The 17,504-nt window shown below is 40.3% G+C and overlaps 1 protein-coding gene across 1 annotated transcript in view; it reads right to left on the bottom strand.

Annotated features, from left to right (window-relative positions):
• Positions 1-10,843: 10,843 nt before the first annotated feature.
• The window catches only part of NFATC3 (nuclear factor of activated T cells 3), a 68,821-nt gene continuing 62,160 nt past the window's right edge, over positions 10,844-17,504 (bottom strand). The window contains exon 11 of the mRNA XM_084270169.1: positions 10,844-10,982. Within this exon, the coding sequence (XP_084126295.1) occupies positions 10,858-10,982 (125 nt within the window). The 3' untranslated portion in view covers positions 10,844-10,857. The remainder of the gene's footprint in view (positions 10,983-17,504) is intronic.

Below are 17,504 nucleotides of genomic sequence, written 5' to 3'. Positions count from 1 at the left end.
CTTGCAGCACAAGGGTGCAGGGACTGGGAGATGGGGGCTTTGGTCAGTCCCTTTCAAGTTGGTTTCCCTCTTGGCCAGGGGGTGGGGGGCATTCACTCTATACCCTCCCCCTGCTGCGCCGTAGGGTCTCACCCACAGGAGATAGTCCTCCAAAAACTTTTCCAACTTGAATCCTTTTCCCAGGGCTTTGTCTATTCACAAGCTGCCCTGCCGTGGGTCACTGCTATGGCGGGCAGTAGTAAATCACAAAGTCTCTCAGTCCCAATCCTCTGTGGGGTCACCAGCCTCTCCCAAGCAAACCTGTTCCAGTGCATATCTCTCTCTCTCACTCATCTCTGTGTCTCTGTCAAGTGCTGCCAGGGGTTTGTTCCAACGTAGGGTCACCGTGTCTTCTCTGTGTCTCCACCTGCTCCATCCAGCGTGGAGCCCCTCCACGGGCTGCAGGTGGGGTCTCGGCCTTTTCCATGGGTTTCTCCACAGGCTGCAGGGGCATCTTTCTCTCCGGCACCTGGGCCGCCTCCTCCCCTGCCCTTTCCCGGCCTTGGTGTCTGCACAGCTCGTTACATCTTCTCACTCCCTTCTCTGGTGGCAAAATGCAGCTGCTTCCGGGTTGTTTTCTCCTATATGTGCTTCTCAGAGGCGCTTCACTATCTCTCGGGCCTCGACTTTGGCCTTGAATTGCTCGTTGTTTATAGTTTAGGCTGGCAGAAAACTATAGCTGCTGCTTAAAGAAACCGCCTCAGCAGCACAGCCTCACAAAACTGCAACAGTTTCCTTCATTGTTTGAGCAACTTTTCCATTATAAGTTTGTTCTGTCAGTGGTGAGGTCAGACGGCAATGATGACATTCTTGGCATAGCTTCTTTTTCTCATATCCTTAGAAAAAATAATCCCATAGTAGCACTTAATTCAGTTTCAGTATTGCCTTATTTGTCCTATTGGCCCGATGACTTGTACTCCTCATCCAGCTACTGTGACTACAGCCAGGCAAATGTCACAGGGCGGTATTTGCTATTACTTGAGTAAAGTTATCCTCAACCCCTCATATTTGCTTTCTGTTCAAGATTTCATAAGCAAATTTTTTTATTCCTGGTAAGGGAAGAAGTGGTGGGAACACAGAATTGCACAAATACGTTGGCACAGCGAACAGCTGTGAGACAATTAGTACAGCCAGAGACAGAAACAATTACTCTAGGAACTTAAGACCATCACATAGCACAGACCTGAACAGCAAATGTTCCAAGTTACATGCAGTTGTAAGGATTAATATCTTATAAGCAACCAGTATGCTTGGAGACACTGCATAAAAACATGGTATGTATTGAATTAATGACAGTTAAACTGGAAATCTGCACATCTGCTGTGAATTGAAACTGTGTCTGATTTGTAAATGAATGCACCTTTCTTGTGGTGATATTTCTTACAATGCCAGACTTTAAACCCAAAATGTAATTCATTAAATGATACAAAACCAGTGCTTTGGAGCTGGCTGTGCAGCCACTTTTTGAAGGCACTTGTTCAAATGACAGAAGAGTGGAAAAATCTGTTCTTACATCATACTCACAGAATTTCCTACTTGAAAATACTGACATGGTGACTTCTAAAAATTTGTCTTGTCCTTTTCCAACACATTGCAAGAGAGACTTGGCTGGTGGATGCACCAGGGAGGTCATGGAATATTTACAAACAGATCTCCTTTTTAGTGTAGTGAGGAAAAAATTAGGATGCATGTTAAGAGAACTGGGAAACCATTCAGCTCTGCTGTGTTGTTTAAGTTTCTTGCAGTGTTGTTACCACTTTGGCAGAAAGAATCCATTACGCCCTTTGTACCAAGCTATATTAAATTTAGGAAGGCAACCCTGAGTCTTTGTACCTTGTCCGAAAACATGCTCAATACCAGATGAAATCCTGAAAGCTGATGTTAGCCAGTGCTATGCTAGCTTTACTCTTGCTGCTTGTGGAAGATCTGGCTAGCATTTAAAAAGCGCTTCTTCCAAGCCCAGGACCAGTGCATCCCTTTGAGCAAGAAATCGGGAAAGAGAGGCTGAAGACCTGCGTGGATGAGCAAGGAGCTAATGAGTAAACTCAAAGGGAAGCAGAAGGTCTATGACTTGTGGAAAAAGGGTCTGAGCACCTGGGAAGAATATAGGAATTTTGTCAGGGCCTGTAGGGATGTTACTCGGAAGGCTAAAGCCCACTTAGAATTGAAACTGGCAAGGGACATTAAAAAAAAACCTTTTTATTATTCTTTGACATTTGAATAGTAAGAGGATGACCAGGGATAATGTGGGTCCCTTGCTGAACGAGGCGGGTGTCCTGGTAACGGGGGATGCTGAGAAGGTGGAGATACCGAATGCCACCTTTGCTTCGGTCTTCACCTCAAAGGCCCCTTGGGACCCACAGACACTGGAAGAAAGTAATAGAGTTTGGGAAATGAAGAGCTTCCCTCTGGTTGAGGTAGGGGTGGTCCAGGAGCATCTAAAAGGCATTAACACACACAAATCTATGGGCCCAGATGGGATGCATCCACATGTCCTGAGGGAGCTGGTGGAAGTGATTGAGCTGCTCTCTATCATCCTCGACAGGTCTTGGAGAACAGGAGAAGTGCCTGGAGACTGGAGGATAGCCAATGTCACTCCGGTCTTTAAAAAGGGCGAGAAGGAGGATTCCAGCAACTATAGGCTGGTTAACCACACTCCTGTCCCTGGAAAGGTAATGGGACAGCTTGTTCTGGATGCCATCTCCAAGCAGTTGGAAAAGAAGGTGGTCATGAGGAGTAGTCAGCATGGATTCACCAAGGGGAGATCGTGCTCGACCAATCTCATAGCCTTCTAAGATCTCATCACTGGCTGGGTGGATGGAGGGAGAGCAGTGGATGTCAGCTACCTTGACTTTAGCAAGGCTTTCAATACTATCTCCCATGACATCCTGATAGCAAAGCTGAGAGAGCATGGGCTAGGTGGGCGGACAGTGAGGTGGGTTGAGAACTGGCTGTCGGACCGAGCTCAGAGTGGTGATCAGTGGAGCAGAATCTGACTGGAGACCTGTGACTAGCGGTGTTCCCCAGGGCTCAGTGTTGGGTCCAGTCCTGTTTAATATCTTCATTGATGACCTTGATGAGGGAATAGCATCCACTCTTAGCAAGTACCCGATGATACAGAGCTGGGAGGAATGACTGACACGCAGGAACACTGCGCTGCCATCCAGCGAGACCTGGACAGGCTGGAGAGCTGGGCAGGGAGAAACTTAATGAAGTTCAACAAAAGCAAGTGTAAAGTCTTGCAGCTGGGGAGGAATAACCGTCTGTATCAGTACAGGCTGGGGGGTGACCTGCTGGAGAGGAGCTCTGTGGAGAAGGACCTTGGGGTCCTGGTTGATGACAGGTTGGCCATGAGCCAACGGTGTGCCCTGGTGGCTGAGAGAGCCAATGGGATCCTGGGGGGCATCAAGAGGAGTGTGGCCAGCAGGTCGAAGGAGGTGATCCTCCCCCTCTGCTCTGCCCTGGTCAGGCCCCACCTGGAGTATTGTGTCCACTTCTGGGCTCCCTGGGATAAAAAGGACAGGGATCTCCTGGAAAGAGTCCAGAGGAGGCTACAAAGATGATTAAGGGCCTGGAGCATCTCCTGTATGAGGAAAGGCTGAGTGAGCTGGGATTGTTCAGCCTAGAGAAGAGTAAGGGGGGACCTTATTAATGTTTATAAATATATTAAGTGTGGGATGCAGGGGGAAATGGCCAGCCCCTTTTCAGTGGTCTGTGGAGACAGGACAAGGGGCAATGGCTGCAAGTTGGAGCATAGGAAGTTCTGCACCAACGTGGGGAAGAACTTTTACACAGTGAGGGTGACAGAGCCCTGGGACAGGCTGCCCAGGGAGGTGGTGGGGTCTCCTTCTCTGGAGATATTCAAGACCTGTCTGGATGCCGACCTGTGCAATATGAGCTGGGGAGCTGCTTTGGCAGAGGGGTTGAGGTCCCTTCCAACCCCTACAGTTCTGTGATTCTGTGATCCAGTATGTTAAGAAGTTTGCCTCAGGAGTTTGTATGTTTGGAACTGGATGCTACAGTTGTTAAGGTGTAGAGGTGCTCATTGTTTTTTAAAACTACATGTTTTCTTAGAAACACTGGCCTTCCCAGTTGACAGAATTGTCAACAGTCTGGTTCCTTGGCTTTTCTGACTTTTATGAAAAGGTCTTTTCCAAGTCATTAGTCATTTCTCATTCCACTGACACAAGAACTTTTAAAAGCCTTCGTTCCCATTTCCCTCCTGCTTATTTCATGTGATAACCACAGATTATTCAACACTGTGTTCCCAAGCAATGTTTTCATGAATGTCTGGGTTCTCATTAGGTACATTACTCTTCTTTGAAAACTATGGCATATTGATCAAAAATTACAAAAATTAACAAGCTGGCAGTAGCTTTTTCTTGTGAAATAGATAGGTCAGGTGGGTAGGAAAGAGTTGAGTAGGTAGGAGGATGAAACTGCAGTGATGCTAGAAACAGAACTGGAGTCTGATTATTAGGACTGGTGAGATGAAAAACCAAAGAGCCAACACCCAACAAACAGCACCAGGGGTTCAAATACTGCCAGTATTTGCAATATGAATTTTCAAAGTTATTTGTTGGAGTTCTTTGTGAGGGGTAGGACTCTATTTTTTCAGGCTGTATTGCCTAGATAATTCTCAGGCCTTTCAGCCCACATAATCCCCCTCTTACCTTGAGAACCAGTCTGTCCAGCCTTTGGGGAATTTTTCCTGCTGTGCACCTTTTTTTAGACCCAACTTTTTTTTTTTCACTGCTTCCCTTTTATCTTTGTGTATTACACAGCTTGTACATGCAGAAGTGTTTAACTTCATTTTTAAAAAAATCTGCATTGTCATGGTGAATCTTTCCGTAAGAAAAGTTGAATGGCAACATTGCCTTTTGAAATCAATCTGCAAGGGTGCTGATTTGAGAAAGATCTAGATGTCACAATAGCTGTTTTTTAAAAAATAGCCAGCTTATTTGCCCACCCAGTTAAATCATTCTTCTCCTAAATGCTTGTGTTTGATTTACACCCTGTATATGCAGTTGGGTTTCTGAGAGATATCCGAAGTCTGTCGTTACGAAAGGTTTAACTCTTTCTGCAGTGTATTAAGAGGTCATAACTTAATTATTAAATTGGCACAGAAGTTAACATAGCTTGCTAACAGGCTAAGCAGTGCTCAGGCAGCTTGATGTAGCTTCTGATTGGCTTATTTAGGTATGAGCTGATACAAGTTTTCTTGTATCTATGACTGAATGCATTTGTTTTGACATATACATCAATTGCACCAGCACTTAACTAGGTACTTTTATAAATAAACGTGTTAAATGAGAAATGCCATTGAATGACTTTTTGGAGAGTGAGCCCTTGTAATGGGAGCAAATACAAAGTAAAAACTTCCAGCTCTTACCAGCAGATGTCAGAACGGTGACAGCAAGGAAGAGAGAAGTACTTCTCCCCGCCCCCCCATTACACACACAGCCCCCTCCCCAGTTTCCAGGCAATTTTTAAAGATAAGAAACTTAAATAATGATTAATAATAAGAAACCAACAAGCTTCACTCTAAATTTGCAGAAGCAGCAGAGAGAATGTGTGTGAGTTGAAGCTTGACTTCTCTAAAACAAAATTCATGGTACATAAAAGCCTTTTCAAAGCAAGTATCCCTTTTTTCTTTTTTTCTTCTTCTTAAGTCTGGTTATTTTTTTCCCTTCTGTTCTCTTACATGTAGCAGATGTTACTGGTAACAGATTTTCTAAGAAACAAATTATTGGACAAGAATCTTGGCAAATACAATGATTTTTGTGTTAAGAATGACTGACAAACACGTCTTTTTAGTAGGCAGAATAAAGTTCAGCATTAACTTCCGTCACCAGAGAAGTCTGTAAGCAAACCTGTGTGTGCATTTATTAGAAATTCTGCTTCTTCTCCGTGTTGCTCTTAATGGCCTTTCACATACCTTAATACTTTAATCACTACAGCAGTCCCTAGTTCCTGTTATTCTTCTCAATTAATTAAAGCCAAGGAGGGGAAAAATAAGTGTCTACTATTTGGAAAAGATTTCAATACTTGTTCACTGTATCAGAGCAAGTGTTGGATTCAAAGCATACAGTGGTATTTTGAGTTAGGCTGGGAGAGGGGGCAAGGAGGGGAATAAATGTCCAGGAACAAGCAGAGGGAAGCATATAGCACAAGTATTGTTGCAGAATGTTGCAAGGAGATTCCAGCTACAGTAAGAGAATGAAAAGGTCTTGATTTCTGCCAGCACTTCCTTTGGGTTTGCATCCTGAATGATCAGATATTTCCAATTACTCTCCTGCAGGAACCGACTTTAACAAACCATTCCTTCTCTCAGCTTACCTGGCATTACAAAATGGTGTTTTGCAAGGCAGAAGTGATGTTTTCACTATGCCTCCCCTCTGCAACACAATATACAGGTGTTTAGTGCTCAGGGTTAGCCATGCTCAGCTTTACATGCCCTGGTGTGAGTGCAGATCTTCTCTCTCCTACCCAATCGATCTTTAGTGAATCACTCTTTAGCCTATTTGCATCTGAAAGAAGGCTGGAGTTAACAGTGAAGCATATGCAGTCAATCCATAGATATTACTGGCACTGCTATATGTTAATTATGTACTGGGTAATCACACCAGAAAACATGTGGAACAGCTTTCAAAATTCTCATGCTATTTTTAGTAAAACTCAGATATAATTACTTCTCATTCAGTTACTGGCACTGTAGCTACCCCTTTCTGTTATATTTATAGATAAAAAAACATTGTGAAGGTAATTGGTCAGGAGATGCACTCCAGGAAGCTAATCCTACACCGGCCCGTGTTCTCACCGTGCAATGTGTGTAGGAGATGACTGCGTGATCGTTGCTCCTTCCCTCTCAGGCAGGTGTGCAGCGCTAACCAAAGGCCAGAGCTTTAGCATCAGTGTCGAGTTAGGAACACCTGCACACCCCAATGCACCCAGGAATCCCACAGATAAATAAAAGATGTGGTAACAAAACTGTAAGGGGTGTATCAGACTTTATAGGGATTTTACATCTCTTTCTGAAACAGCTTAACTGTATCTTGCCTACGATAATACCTCCTCAGGAATTAAAACTACTACTTATGGTAAACAATTTCCAGAATAACTTCTCAAAATCATCTTGCGTTTATCTAATCCGACTTGCAAATAGGAAATCACTCCTCCTGGTGCAAACGGATGCTGTGCCAGCACGGCCGATCATTCATTATGTGTCCATTGGCTCACTGGTGCTGGCTCACAGTTGAGCCCCAAACACTTCCTGCTCCAAAATCTCCACTCTTCTAGGGGAAGTATTACATGTCCCTCATTTAATGTCATAACTGAGCATAGCTCTTTGCCATAGCATCCCAAGTAGGGGGTTTCTTCCCACTCGGCATTTGGGTCTGCCTTTTAAATAAAGGACAACACATTTGCATTCTGTTTATTTATTTGAACACTATGATTTAAGAGCCTAAATGCAAGTTCTTCCCTTTATTTCTGCAAGTAGCACTGCAATCATAACTTACAAAAATGTTTAAAATACAAAATGTACATGAAATTACAATACAAGGCTCTGTAAACATCTAGAACTTAATCTTTATTGTCCCACATTTTTAAATATAAAACATCGATTTGAACAATTTCTGAACCTCAAGGAATGACATCCATTATGAGTATCAAAAATAGAGTTTCAAAGCTTTGTATCAGAACAAAACTGTCATGTTAATTTCATTCTTTGGTTTAAAAAGGACGGCAGTTCCCCTGATAACATGAAAGTTTTACTGCAGAAATTCAGATTGCTAGTTTATGGTCATTTCAGAAATCACACCATCCCCACCCCACCCCCCCTCCCACCCCACCCCTTCCCCCGATTAATAGACTACCCCTTAATTTTTTGTTTTAAACATTGATCTTTGACCTTCTTTATAGAAAAGCTACCTCATCATTAAGGCTTTCCTTCAGCATAATCTAAATGAGTAAAAAGTTTTGGAAAAGTACTTGGAGAGAAGGACTTAAGGGCAAGGGGGTGGATGCCAACAAAATATCAACAGTTGCCGGGTTTTGTTGTTTAATTAAATTTGCATAGTCCAATAGAGAGTGTGTGCTTTTTATATCACTAAAATTATACACGATTAACAGTCTTTACCTATGTTATCACACAAGCTAAAATAAAATTAAGACCCTTGTATTGAAGCTTTTACAAGGCAGATACAAAACTGCTTTAGTATCCAAAGCTATATTTTTTAAATTTCAATTTTAAATAGGAAAGCGTCTCTACGTCTACAGGCATCAAGGTATTTAAAGGCATCAGAAAATTTAGTGCATAGCAACTCCGGATTGTTTGGGCTCCTATATTTTAGGTACAGTGTGAATTCCAGCTACTTGGAGAACTTGCAAGGAGAGCCTGTACCGGTAGGACAAAGGAGCATAAATCCCATACAGTATGAAAAGCTATTAAATTAGAATTCTCCTACCAACAATGGTTAATGCAAAAGACCCAGTAACATGAATGAAAACTGGAACATGCCTTGCCACCAGTACATGGTCTGAAGACAATTACTCAGTTTTACAGCATGGTGTGTTTTTTGGCTTTGTTTGTTTGGGTTAAGTGTTAAAAACCTAAGTAGGTGTTATTTCTGAACATGTGAATCTTTTTCTAGGATCTTTAATGTAAGAGGACAGAGTAGAGCACCATCGCTGAGGGACAATTACAATATCACAGTCTGTTTCTTTTTCTTTTTTTCCTCAAATTTCAAGATTTGCCCCATTAAAGATACATTCACAAAAAGGATGCTTAGGGTTCCTGGCACACACAGTGCCTTGTGTTAGGTTGAGATAACTAGAAACATCAACATAGTGGCCTTAGGCTGCACTCCTAAAAGTACATTAAAAAAAGTATAAATTCACCTGCCTAATGTATGGTCTCTTGAGAAGTTCATGGTTCATCTACTACAAAGATGGAATCACAGATACTTTAATGGTACTGCTTGGGTACTTAAATTTCTGTAATATTTCTGGCTTAAATTTAGCTGTAATATTTTGCCTGCAAAAGGCTCAATGGAATGCTTTTCCCCATGACTGTCTGCCAAAGGGTAACATCAGTAGACCTGTGTTTATTCTGACAAGTATTGTAGTTTAGTAATGATATCTATCTTAGGACCATTTGACTGTAAATTTGAAAGTCTATAATAATTTTCTGCAGAAAGAGGCATGTGCTCTGCATGTGTTAAACCGCTACAATGTCTACAATTGTCTGAATGAGTTTCAATGCAATTACACTTTCTATATTTCAATTTTTTTGACTGTGTTTATTCTTAATTTTTGTTAGTCTCATGGCTCACCCAAACTAAAACTAACATCTTAAACGTTTTGAGGTTCAGCATGTGTCTGATCTTGCTTTGCTATGATAGTTGTACCCTGTACGTCCCATATCAGAAAGCTTTGTAAACAATGCTGTATTCTTGGGGAGGGAAACGTTTGTGGCCTAAGCAGGCAATTTCAGATCCTCTCCTAGGTTTCTAATCATAGAGGCCTGAGACTTTTGAATAACTACGTAAACAGGTTGTTTCAATTGGTCAGATTATGTGGGTTAAGGGAAATGCATCCTTTGAGCACAGCATGATGGTTACTGCTGCTATGAATCTTGTGGGTTTCTTTGGTAGCTTCTGCTTCACACACTTACAATGAAACATGGGCAAATTATACTACCTAATCACTAATTTGCAGTAAGTTACTTTTTAGCAAACTGACATTTATCAACAGCTTAAACTTAAGGAACTGTAATTGTCACCTCATTAGGACTTTCAAGTGGCATGATCAAGCATACAGCATATAGAAGATACAGATGTGATCAAATTATTTATTGCATGGAGAACTTGAATGCCACTGAATCAGTGATTTCAAAACCCTGTTCTGTAGGGGATAATATGAACACTTAGACCCTCAGCAAATAATAAAATTTCTCTGGTATCTAACATGGCTTTGATGTTGCTGTTCTTCAATCTAAAATTCTACTGCTCAAATTTGATTACAAATGTAACTTTCTAAGAAAAAAGCTATTTCAAGAAGGAGCCTGTGCTAATAAAGAACAGGAAGATTATCCACAAAGTTATAAAAGTTAAGTTTTGGAATGTCATTTCTATCCCAACACTTTCATGATGGAATGGTCTTTTTGCAGCCTATCAAGTAACATTTTCAGTTTATAAACAAGTGCAGATCTACGTTTGGCTTTGCTTCCTATGAATCTAAGAAAGAAAACACTACAGTATTTGTATACACAACAGCTTCCATGGCATTGGCTTTGGGTGACAGGTATGATTTGCCGCTGGAAGAAAACATTAAAAAAAATTAATATAAGCTTAAAGGCTTTCCAAAATGACCGAAAGGTGTTACAAACTATACTATCTCTAAAGGAAAGCAGCACACTGAAGATGTGTATTAAATCTTTTCCCACATTCAGTACTGTGAATATTATAAGAGCAAACTAACATCTCCACACATTTGAAGCACTTACAATATAAAAGTATTCTATTTAAATGCAAAAAGCAAAGCTTGTTTGTAACTTTAAAACAGTTAAAATATCTGGTGTAGATTCTGTGTGTCCATTTTAAGAAGTCTCTTTACAGCATCTGAGGAACTATAATTATAAATGCTCTGTCTCTACATCAAAAGTGTAACCCACTAAAAGGGCTTTGCAAGGATCCACCGTTCCAGTTCATAAAGGCCACAGAGTTGGAAGCACAGTAAGTCTAAAGAGGAAGAGGGCGAAGAAATATTCAGTGAAACTGTTAAGTTTTCATGGATGTTTAGTAGTGAGCTTATTCATTACTGGATTCCATCAGATATTCTTGTCTCCAGAGATCCAGGACATGTACGTGTAGACTGGCTGGCCACTGTTGTTCCATGTGACACTGAGATCTGTGACATATCTCTTCCTATGATCTCATTCACTACAAAAAAAAAAAAAGTGACTTGTTTTTCTGCTTTCCAAACGGCAAAACACATCAGTGTACCCCTTTTAAAATGAAGCATTTCAGTGTAAGCTGCGATGCAGTGACAGAACAGAGGATGAACGAGGAACCTAACTTCACTAACAGTTGAAGTTGAGCAAGGCGGAGCAGTCAAGAAACAAAAAATGTCCTAGTTTCTCTTAATGTTATGCTATGTACTTACCATAATCCATGGTGGAGAATCTCTGAAACATTTTAAGAAAATAAGCACGTGCATATATGTATGACAACCCAGTAAAGGAGAGGCACAGCATAGGCCAGTTTAGTACGCATTTCCCCACAGAACTCTGTCCGTTCAAGCATGTCACAGGCACAATGAGTAACTCTGATAACTTCTGGCTCTTTCAAGCTACTTACAGAACTTCCCCAGAACTTGGACCTGGGTTAATACAACATTAATGTTCTTTTTAATGCTGTATACCTATTTAATTGGCCAGTTTTCTTAGTACTTGCATTCTGAAATGGCAGTAATGGCAGTAACTACTTTCCATAGTTAATAGTCAACATTTCTGTAGCCAAGAGTTAAGATTGACTAATACACAGGCCACATCAGTTTGTGTCTGTGAGTGTGTCAAATTCAACTAAGATTACTCAAATATTGCACTTACAAGTGAAGGACACCACTGTGAATATGACAATGCAGTACTTAATTTATCAACAAATTACAATTTTGGAGTGTTACTGCAATCAATTATATATGCTTTAAAGTACAATTAGGTTTGGAAGATGACAAAAGTAATTATTTTAATGGATAAGTGTAAATGCAGTGATACGAATCTCCATTTTCCAAAATGGGCAACAATAAGATTAACTAAGAATGATTTTCTAAGTGGTGATGAAATAGTAATGACAAATTTTAGATAAGGATTAGATGATAACCAAAACACAAACTATCAACAGTTAGAAGAGGCAGTCAATCACGTTGTTTTTCCATGGCTGAATGGCAGTAGGAATAGAGTATTCCTTGCTCGGGAAGAGAGTATGGTGAATTACAGTTATCAAAGAAGAGACTCCAACAGGAGTTTGTTTGGACCCTCTAAAACAGGCTTACTGGGGTCCTTTTGTTGAATAAGGACTATGCCTAAGGAAAGCAGAAATTTTTTTGGTTTGCTAGTAAGCAGCTCTTACTGAAATCTTAACAGATTTGGAATCAAGGTTTTTGCTCTTTAGTTCTCCACTGGGTAACTTTATATTGATGTACTTTAGCACACTTGTAAATGCTTCCTTAATTTGCTTTGGCAGCATTTAGCTTGCTACTAACCGTTCCCATCTGGTAGAGGCATAACAAAATCAATCTACAGGTAGTGTAATTTGATCTTTATGTTTATGGAGTGTTCAATAGTCTGAGCATTGCCTTTTGCTGCAGCAGTAGCACAAACAGGTCTGAAAAAAATGTAGTAATGCTGTGAATGCTTTGAAGTACATGTAACATCTACAAAATACAACTCTGAAATATTTGTTTATATTCTTTTAGTTTGCTTAGGGAAGCTTTAAAATTGCCTTATGGCACATACCTGTATGTAACCACGGAGGCGGTATTTGCTAATTAGAAGTCAATCAATAGCTTGCACAAATGCAAGTACAATTTGTTAAAAATACACATTATGGCAGCTCGAAGGTTAAAACAGTTCAGACAAACTAGTTAAAACTAGTTCTCTCATGCGTTACAAGACTTGCAATTAATGCAAAAAACCCCCATCATTCATTGAGCTTAACTGGCACTATGACATTGAGAACTGCGTGACTGCAGGTTGGATATTTTTCAATAACTTTATTATGCCAACACAATGCATAAATAAACAGCTGTTAAAACTAAGACTTTTAAAAACAAAACAAACGACAAAATTTAGAAGTTCACTTATAAGAACTATGCTCCATCAGTTTCTGTCAGGGTACTCATCAGCTTGCTCTAACTACAGGACCTCTAACAGCTATTATCAACTGTCTGTTACTGAACAGTTGCTTTGTGGAAATGAAACACTGCAGCTGTTCAGTGTTGTTAAAACTTTTGAGTGGCACACTAAAAAGGCATGTACAGCTACCTATCTCTTATATTGTGAAATGATGAGGCGGTTACTCTTAAGTTTTGATAGATGACCCGTATCTGTAGTAGGCAACAGCAGAACTGGTCTATATCCTTGCAACATTTTGTAGTTCCCACAGGCAAAGGTGTTTTAACGAACAGCACGTAGGCTTGCAGCAGTAAATTTTCCTTAAATCATGGTACACCGTGAACGCAGTAGCCGGTCACGTGGTGTTTTATTTGCCAAAGGTTTGAATAACTAATAGTGTAGACTATTACAGATTACTTTGTATTGGTTTGTTAGGGTTTTTTTAATATAAATTTGTTTAGAAGCTGCTTTATAGCTCAGTGAGACAGCCCTGCCTGCCATAAACTTCATTTTGCTGTTACAGAATTTTTTTTGCAACATTTTTAGCATGTGGCCAATACAGATCTGTCTGGCTTGTATGGATTTACCTTAGAAACATCTACCATTTCGCAGGGAAATGCAGGACGCTGTCTTCTTCCCAACAGCAAATTCTAGTGGAGTAGTTGTACTTTTAACAGTGATTTTGTTAAGATTGGTAATTTATAACTCAATCAGTATCCAGGTATGGTTGGTTTTTTGTTTTCTTTAAATATAATAAGTACTGAAAAGGGTGTTTTGTAAGAGTGCTAGCAGGCCTAAATAGAAGTCCAGCATCCTCTTTCTGCTGTGTCTGGCAAAGGTGTGCATTTTACTCTGTCACAGACCATAGCCTCCTGACTAACATATCTTCCTATTTTATACTTTCCATGAGTGTCTTTCCATCTGTCTGGAAATCTGCAAGCAACAAACGGACAGGGAAGCCTGCAGATTCTGGAAGGCTATATGTTAACTCAGGTTATGTACAGATAATGGTAAAAATTCTTCAAGCCCAGCCTGCAGAAGCCTGCAGCTGAGACCAAAGTGCTCTTAACTTTTTGCAGTGCAATAGTCTGCCTGCCAGGTTTGAGACAACTGGGTGGGGTTGTACCATGAGCAATGCGATTAAGAGGCAAAGTGAGGTGTGGGCCCTGCCTGCCTGGCTGTGCTCAACATGCTTGTGAGCACTGTAAGGGATGAATGGGGACACTGGGGGAACACAACTAGCATGCAGACTAACAGATGGAGGAATGGCCTTTAAATCAGGAAAGCAGCTTTTCTAAAGAAAGCTGGTCTTTTAAAGCCTGAAAAAATAAAGCATTGTAAAGAAGTATCAATATTTACCAAAATTAGGCAGCCTGGAAGTCCTTTGGAACAACTCACTGAAGAGATGTACGACTTGGCTTTAAGGCAACAAATAATGAGATGCTTGCGTGGATCAAAATTGTGACACGTTTGGCTTTATATGAAGGACATCCTGTCTTTATTGGTATTAGTGTAATTAGCTTGTCTTTCTGATAGTGGAATGGTATAAATTAAAGAAATTTAAAATGTCAATGATGATGTTGGTAATAAGTTAAAATTCTGCACAGAAATGGACAAGAGTGAAGTTAAAATCATATAATGTTTTCCTTCTTGTATTAATTTCTGTAGGAAAAAATTGTATTTGTTTAAAGACTTAACTAGAAATCTAAAGGGTTAGTACTCTGAATGTGTGATTGACCTTCCTCCACTCTGGGTCAAGCACAGAACATTTAGTGGTCTGCAATTAAAACTGAAAACTTAATTAATGAGCATAAACTCAGGTTTTCTATAATGTTGTCTAGCAAAGTCCAAGTTCTTGGGTGATAAATGGGCGGAGGAAGTAAATTTCAACAGCCCTGAGAAAGGACAGACCTCAGGCTATGCTGATGAGGCTTTACAAACAAAGAAACCTTTTCTGTACTTTCACAAGAACACTTTATCCCACCTTTCCTATTTTTAACTATAGGGTGCATGGGCTACGCTGTCCTAGAAATCCAGCTAGAAAGGTTTCATATGCCCTTTTGCTTGACCCTAAAAGCCATCCAGTTACAAGTAAATACAGGGAAACCAGGACTCGTAGCTTTAATATGTGCACTTATTTTTTAATAAGATTTCCCTTCTTTCTTCAGCACAAGTTTCTTGTTTGGGATTCAGTAATACAGATCCTGAGTATGTTGTTAAGATTCTCTGTGGTCTGCGTGTCAGATTGATTTGAGTTGTGTAGTTGATACTTCTGTTGCCTCTTTGAAGAGAGCTGCTCTCCATGAGACTTAAAGATGGAGGTGAACAGTTACATGCATAGGACCTTGACTCTCTCTGTCTGCTATCTTCTTTTTCTTGTTTCACCCCCGTATTAAATCACTGCCTGTTTGGTATGTTTGGTGCCAGGTGTTCTGACCCCCTAGCCCCATACGCTTGACCTCGACTGTCAAGAGATGAGGAGCTAGAAATATTTTACATACTAAATAATTACAGAGGTCTGGCTAGTATGCAGTACCTACTGATCACCTAAAAGAGTTTTGGATGAGCTGTGTCAATTGAGTGGATAACATCAAAAGCATTATCAAATGTTTTATGTGCTAACAATCCAGGTTGCTAATCTTGAGATAATGCTTGGATCAGAACATAAGAGAGGGGGTGGCACAGGCTACATTGTAGGCAGATTCCTCCACTATGAAAGTGACAACTCCATTTTCAAAACTTGTTTGGCAGATATGGCATGAAACAAAATACAATACAGCTTTATTTATTTATTTAAAATAGGCTGTGGAATGGAAATAATTTTAACAACTTTCCTATGTCTATTTAATTGACCTCTTTGGCAGTTATCCCAGATTTCAGCTGTTACTTTATTTGCAGGTTTCACCTTTTTCTTTCCTAATATTTACATGTAGTCTAAGGTGGCTGGTAAACTTATACTAATAGGTAAAAATAGACTGTGCAGAACAGAATTTAGCATGGTGGGGAGAAGATCTTCTGCTCCAGACAGATTATACTGGACCCATCAATACTGGTGATACTGTAGTACTGTGCTGCAAGGCACCTGGGGGCTCAAACCCCTATAACCTTTCAGAAAAATTAAGCAGCACACTAACATCAATATCAGTGGAACAGAGCAGAAGACAGCTGGCTCTGACCTTTGAAGGTGCTGTCAAGCAAGAGCAACCACACATTCTATTTCACAGGTTGTTCCCATTGTTTTGATTTCATGTAGCATTCTCTGTTGGATTTATGTCCCTACTGATTGCATACATGGAAGACAGCTGAGCACATCCCCCCCAGCTTCTTTCAGCCTTTGGTCATTGAAGGCTTGCACTAGGTCAGCTGATAAAATTATTGCTCCAGCTGTTTGCAGCATGAACAGCCAGACGGTTCATAAAGATCTCTTAAACTGTTGCAATTTGCGATCCAGAGTTCTAAGATAAACTAGAAGTAGGTTGAACAGCTCAGCTATTTGTGCAGGGAGTGACACCCACAGCCAGGGGTAGTAATATCAGTTGTCCTGTGAGCAGTACTGACGAACCTCTTGGGAGACATTACCTATGTTAGCTGATTTGAACAGAACATAGTTCTTGCTTATGAAGCTGGTGCTTTTAACAGTCAGTTGCTGAGTGTTTTGGAAAAATGAAAAAAAAAAAAAAGAATCTAGAATAACAAGTTCTTAAAAGATGGTGGTACTTTGATGTAAGATCTATGTTTTTTTTCCCACTGGTTTGTTTAATCAATTCTACAATGTCACTTCTAATTTATTCTCTTAGTGTGAGACCAATCCATAATTTGTCGGTCAACTTATTTAGTAAGGTAGTAAAAGTATACATTTTATATTAGAATGAAACCATGTTTAGATGTAGCATGACAGCCAAGATACCTTTTTAAATCAAATGCCAACCAAATACTAATTGCTCTGTACTTAATTTTCCCCCCCTCTCTCTGAATGCTAGGAGATAAATATTTTGTATTGGAGCATAGAGGCCAATATAAGATCCTGCAGTGGCCAGGGAGTAGACTAGATGATCTTTCAATGTCTCTTCCAAAATTCTGTAATAAGCAATCCCTGAACTTAAAGGCCTTTCTGGGAAGTGACTTCTTTTCCCTTGCAGGAAGCTAATAGTCTATAATCAGCATCTATATTTTTGATAGGATGAGAATCTCTCTGATAGGCACTTACCAAGCATTTCGGGGTTTTTTTAGTTCAAAAATAATGCCTGAAAACCTCCATGGAGAACTACATGCAAACTGTTCAGATTACAAACTGCTACTAGGTGTGTGCTAGGCAATAGCAGAGACCTAGGAAAAAAATACCATGTTTGTCTTAGGGAATTCCTGAGCCAGAGACAGTACCCTATGTGTTGAATGGTCCCATTTGGATTTTTCCTCCCAGGGTCCTTTAGGTCTGTCTGTGCAAAATTCTGTTATCCGTAACAAACTGAGACACTAAGTTCCAAAGCTTAAATACATATAGCTGTAGCAATGCTTTTCGTATCTACTGAAGTGGCTTCGTGATTACTTGATGCTATTATTATTTTGTCTC

Source organism: Gallinula chloropus (genome assembly GCF_964237585.1).
Source record: "Gallinula chloropus genome assembly, chromosome: 13".
NCBI lineage: Eukaryota > Metazoa > Chordata > Aves > Gruiformes > Rallidae > Gallinula > Gallinula chloropus.
The sequence above is the reverse complement of the archived record's forward strand: the minus strand, read 5'-3'. Positions and strand labels throughout refer to the sequence as shown.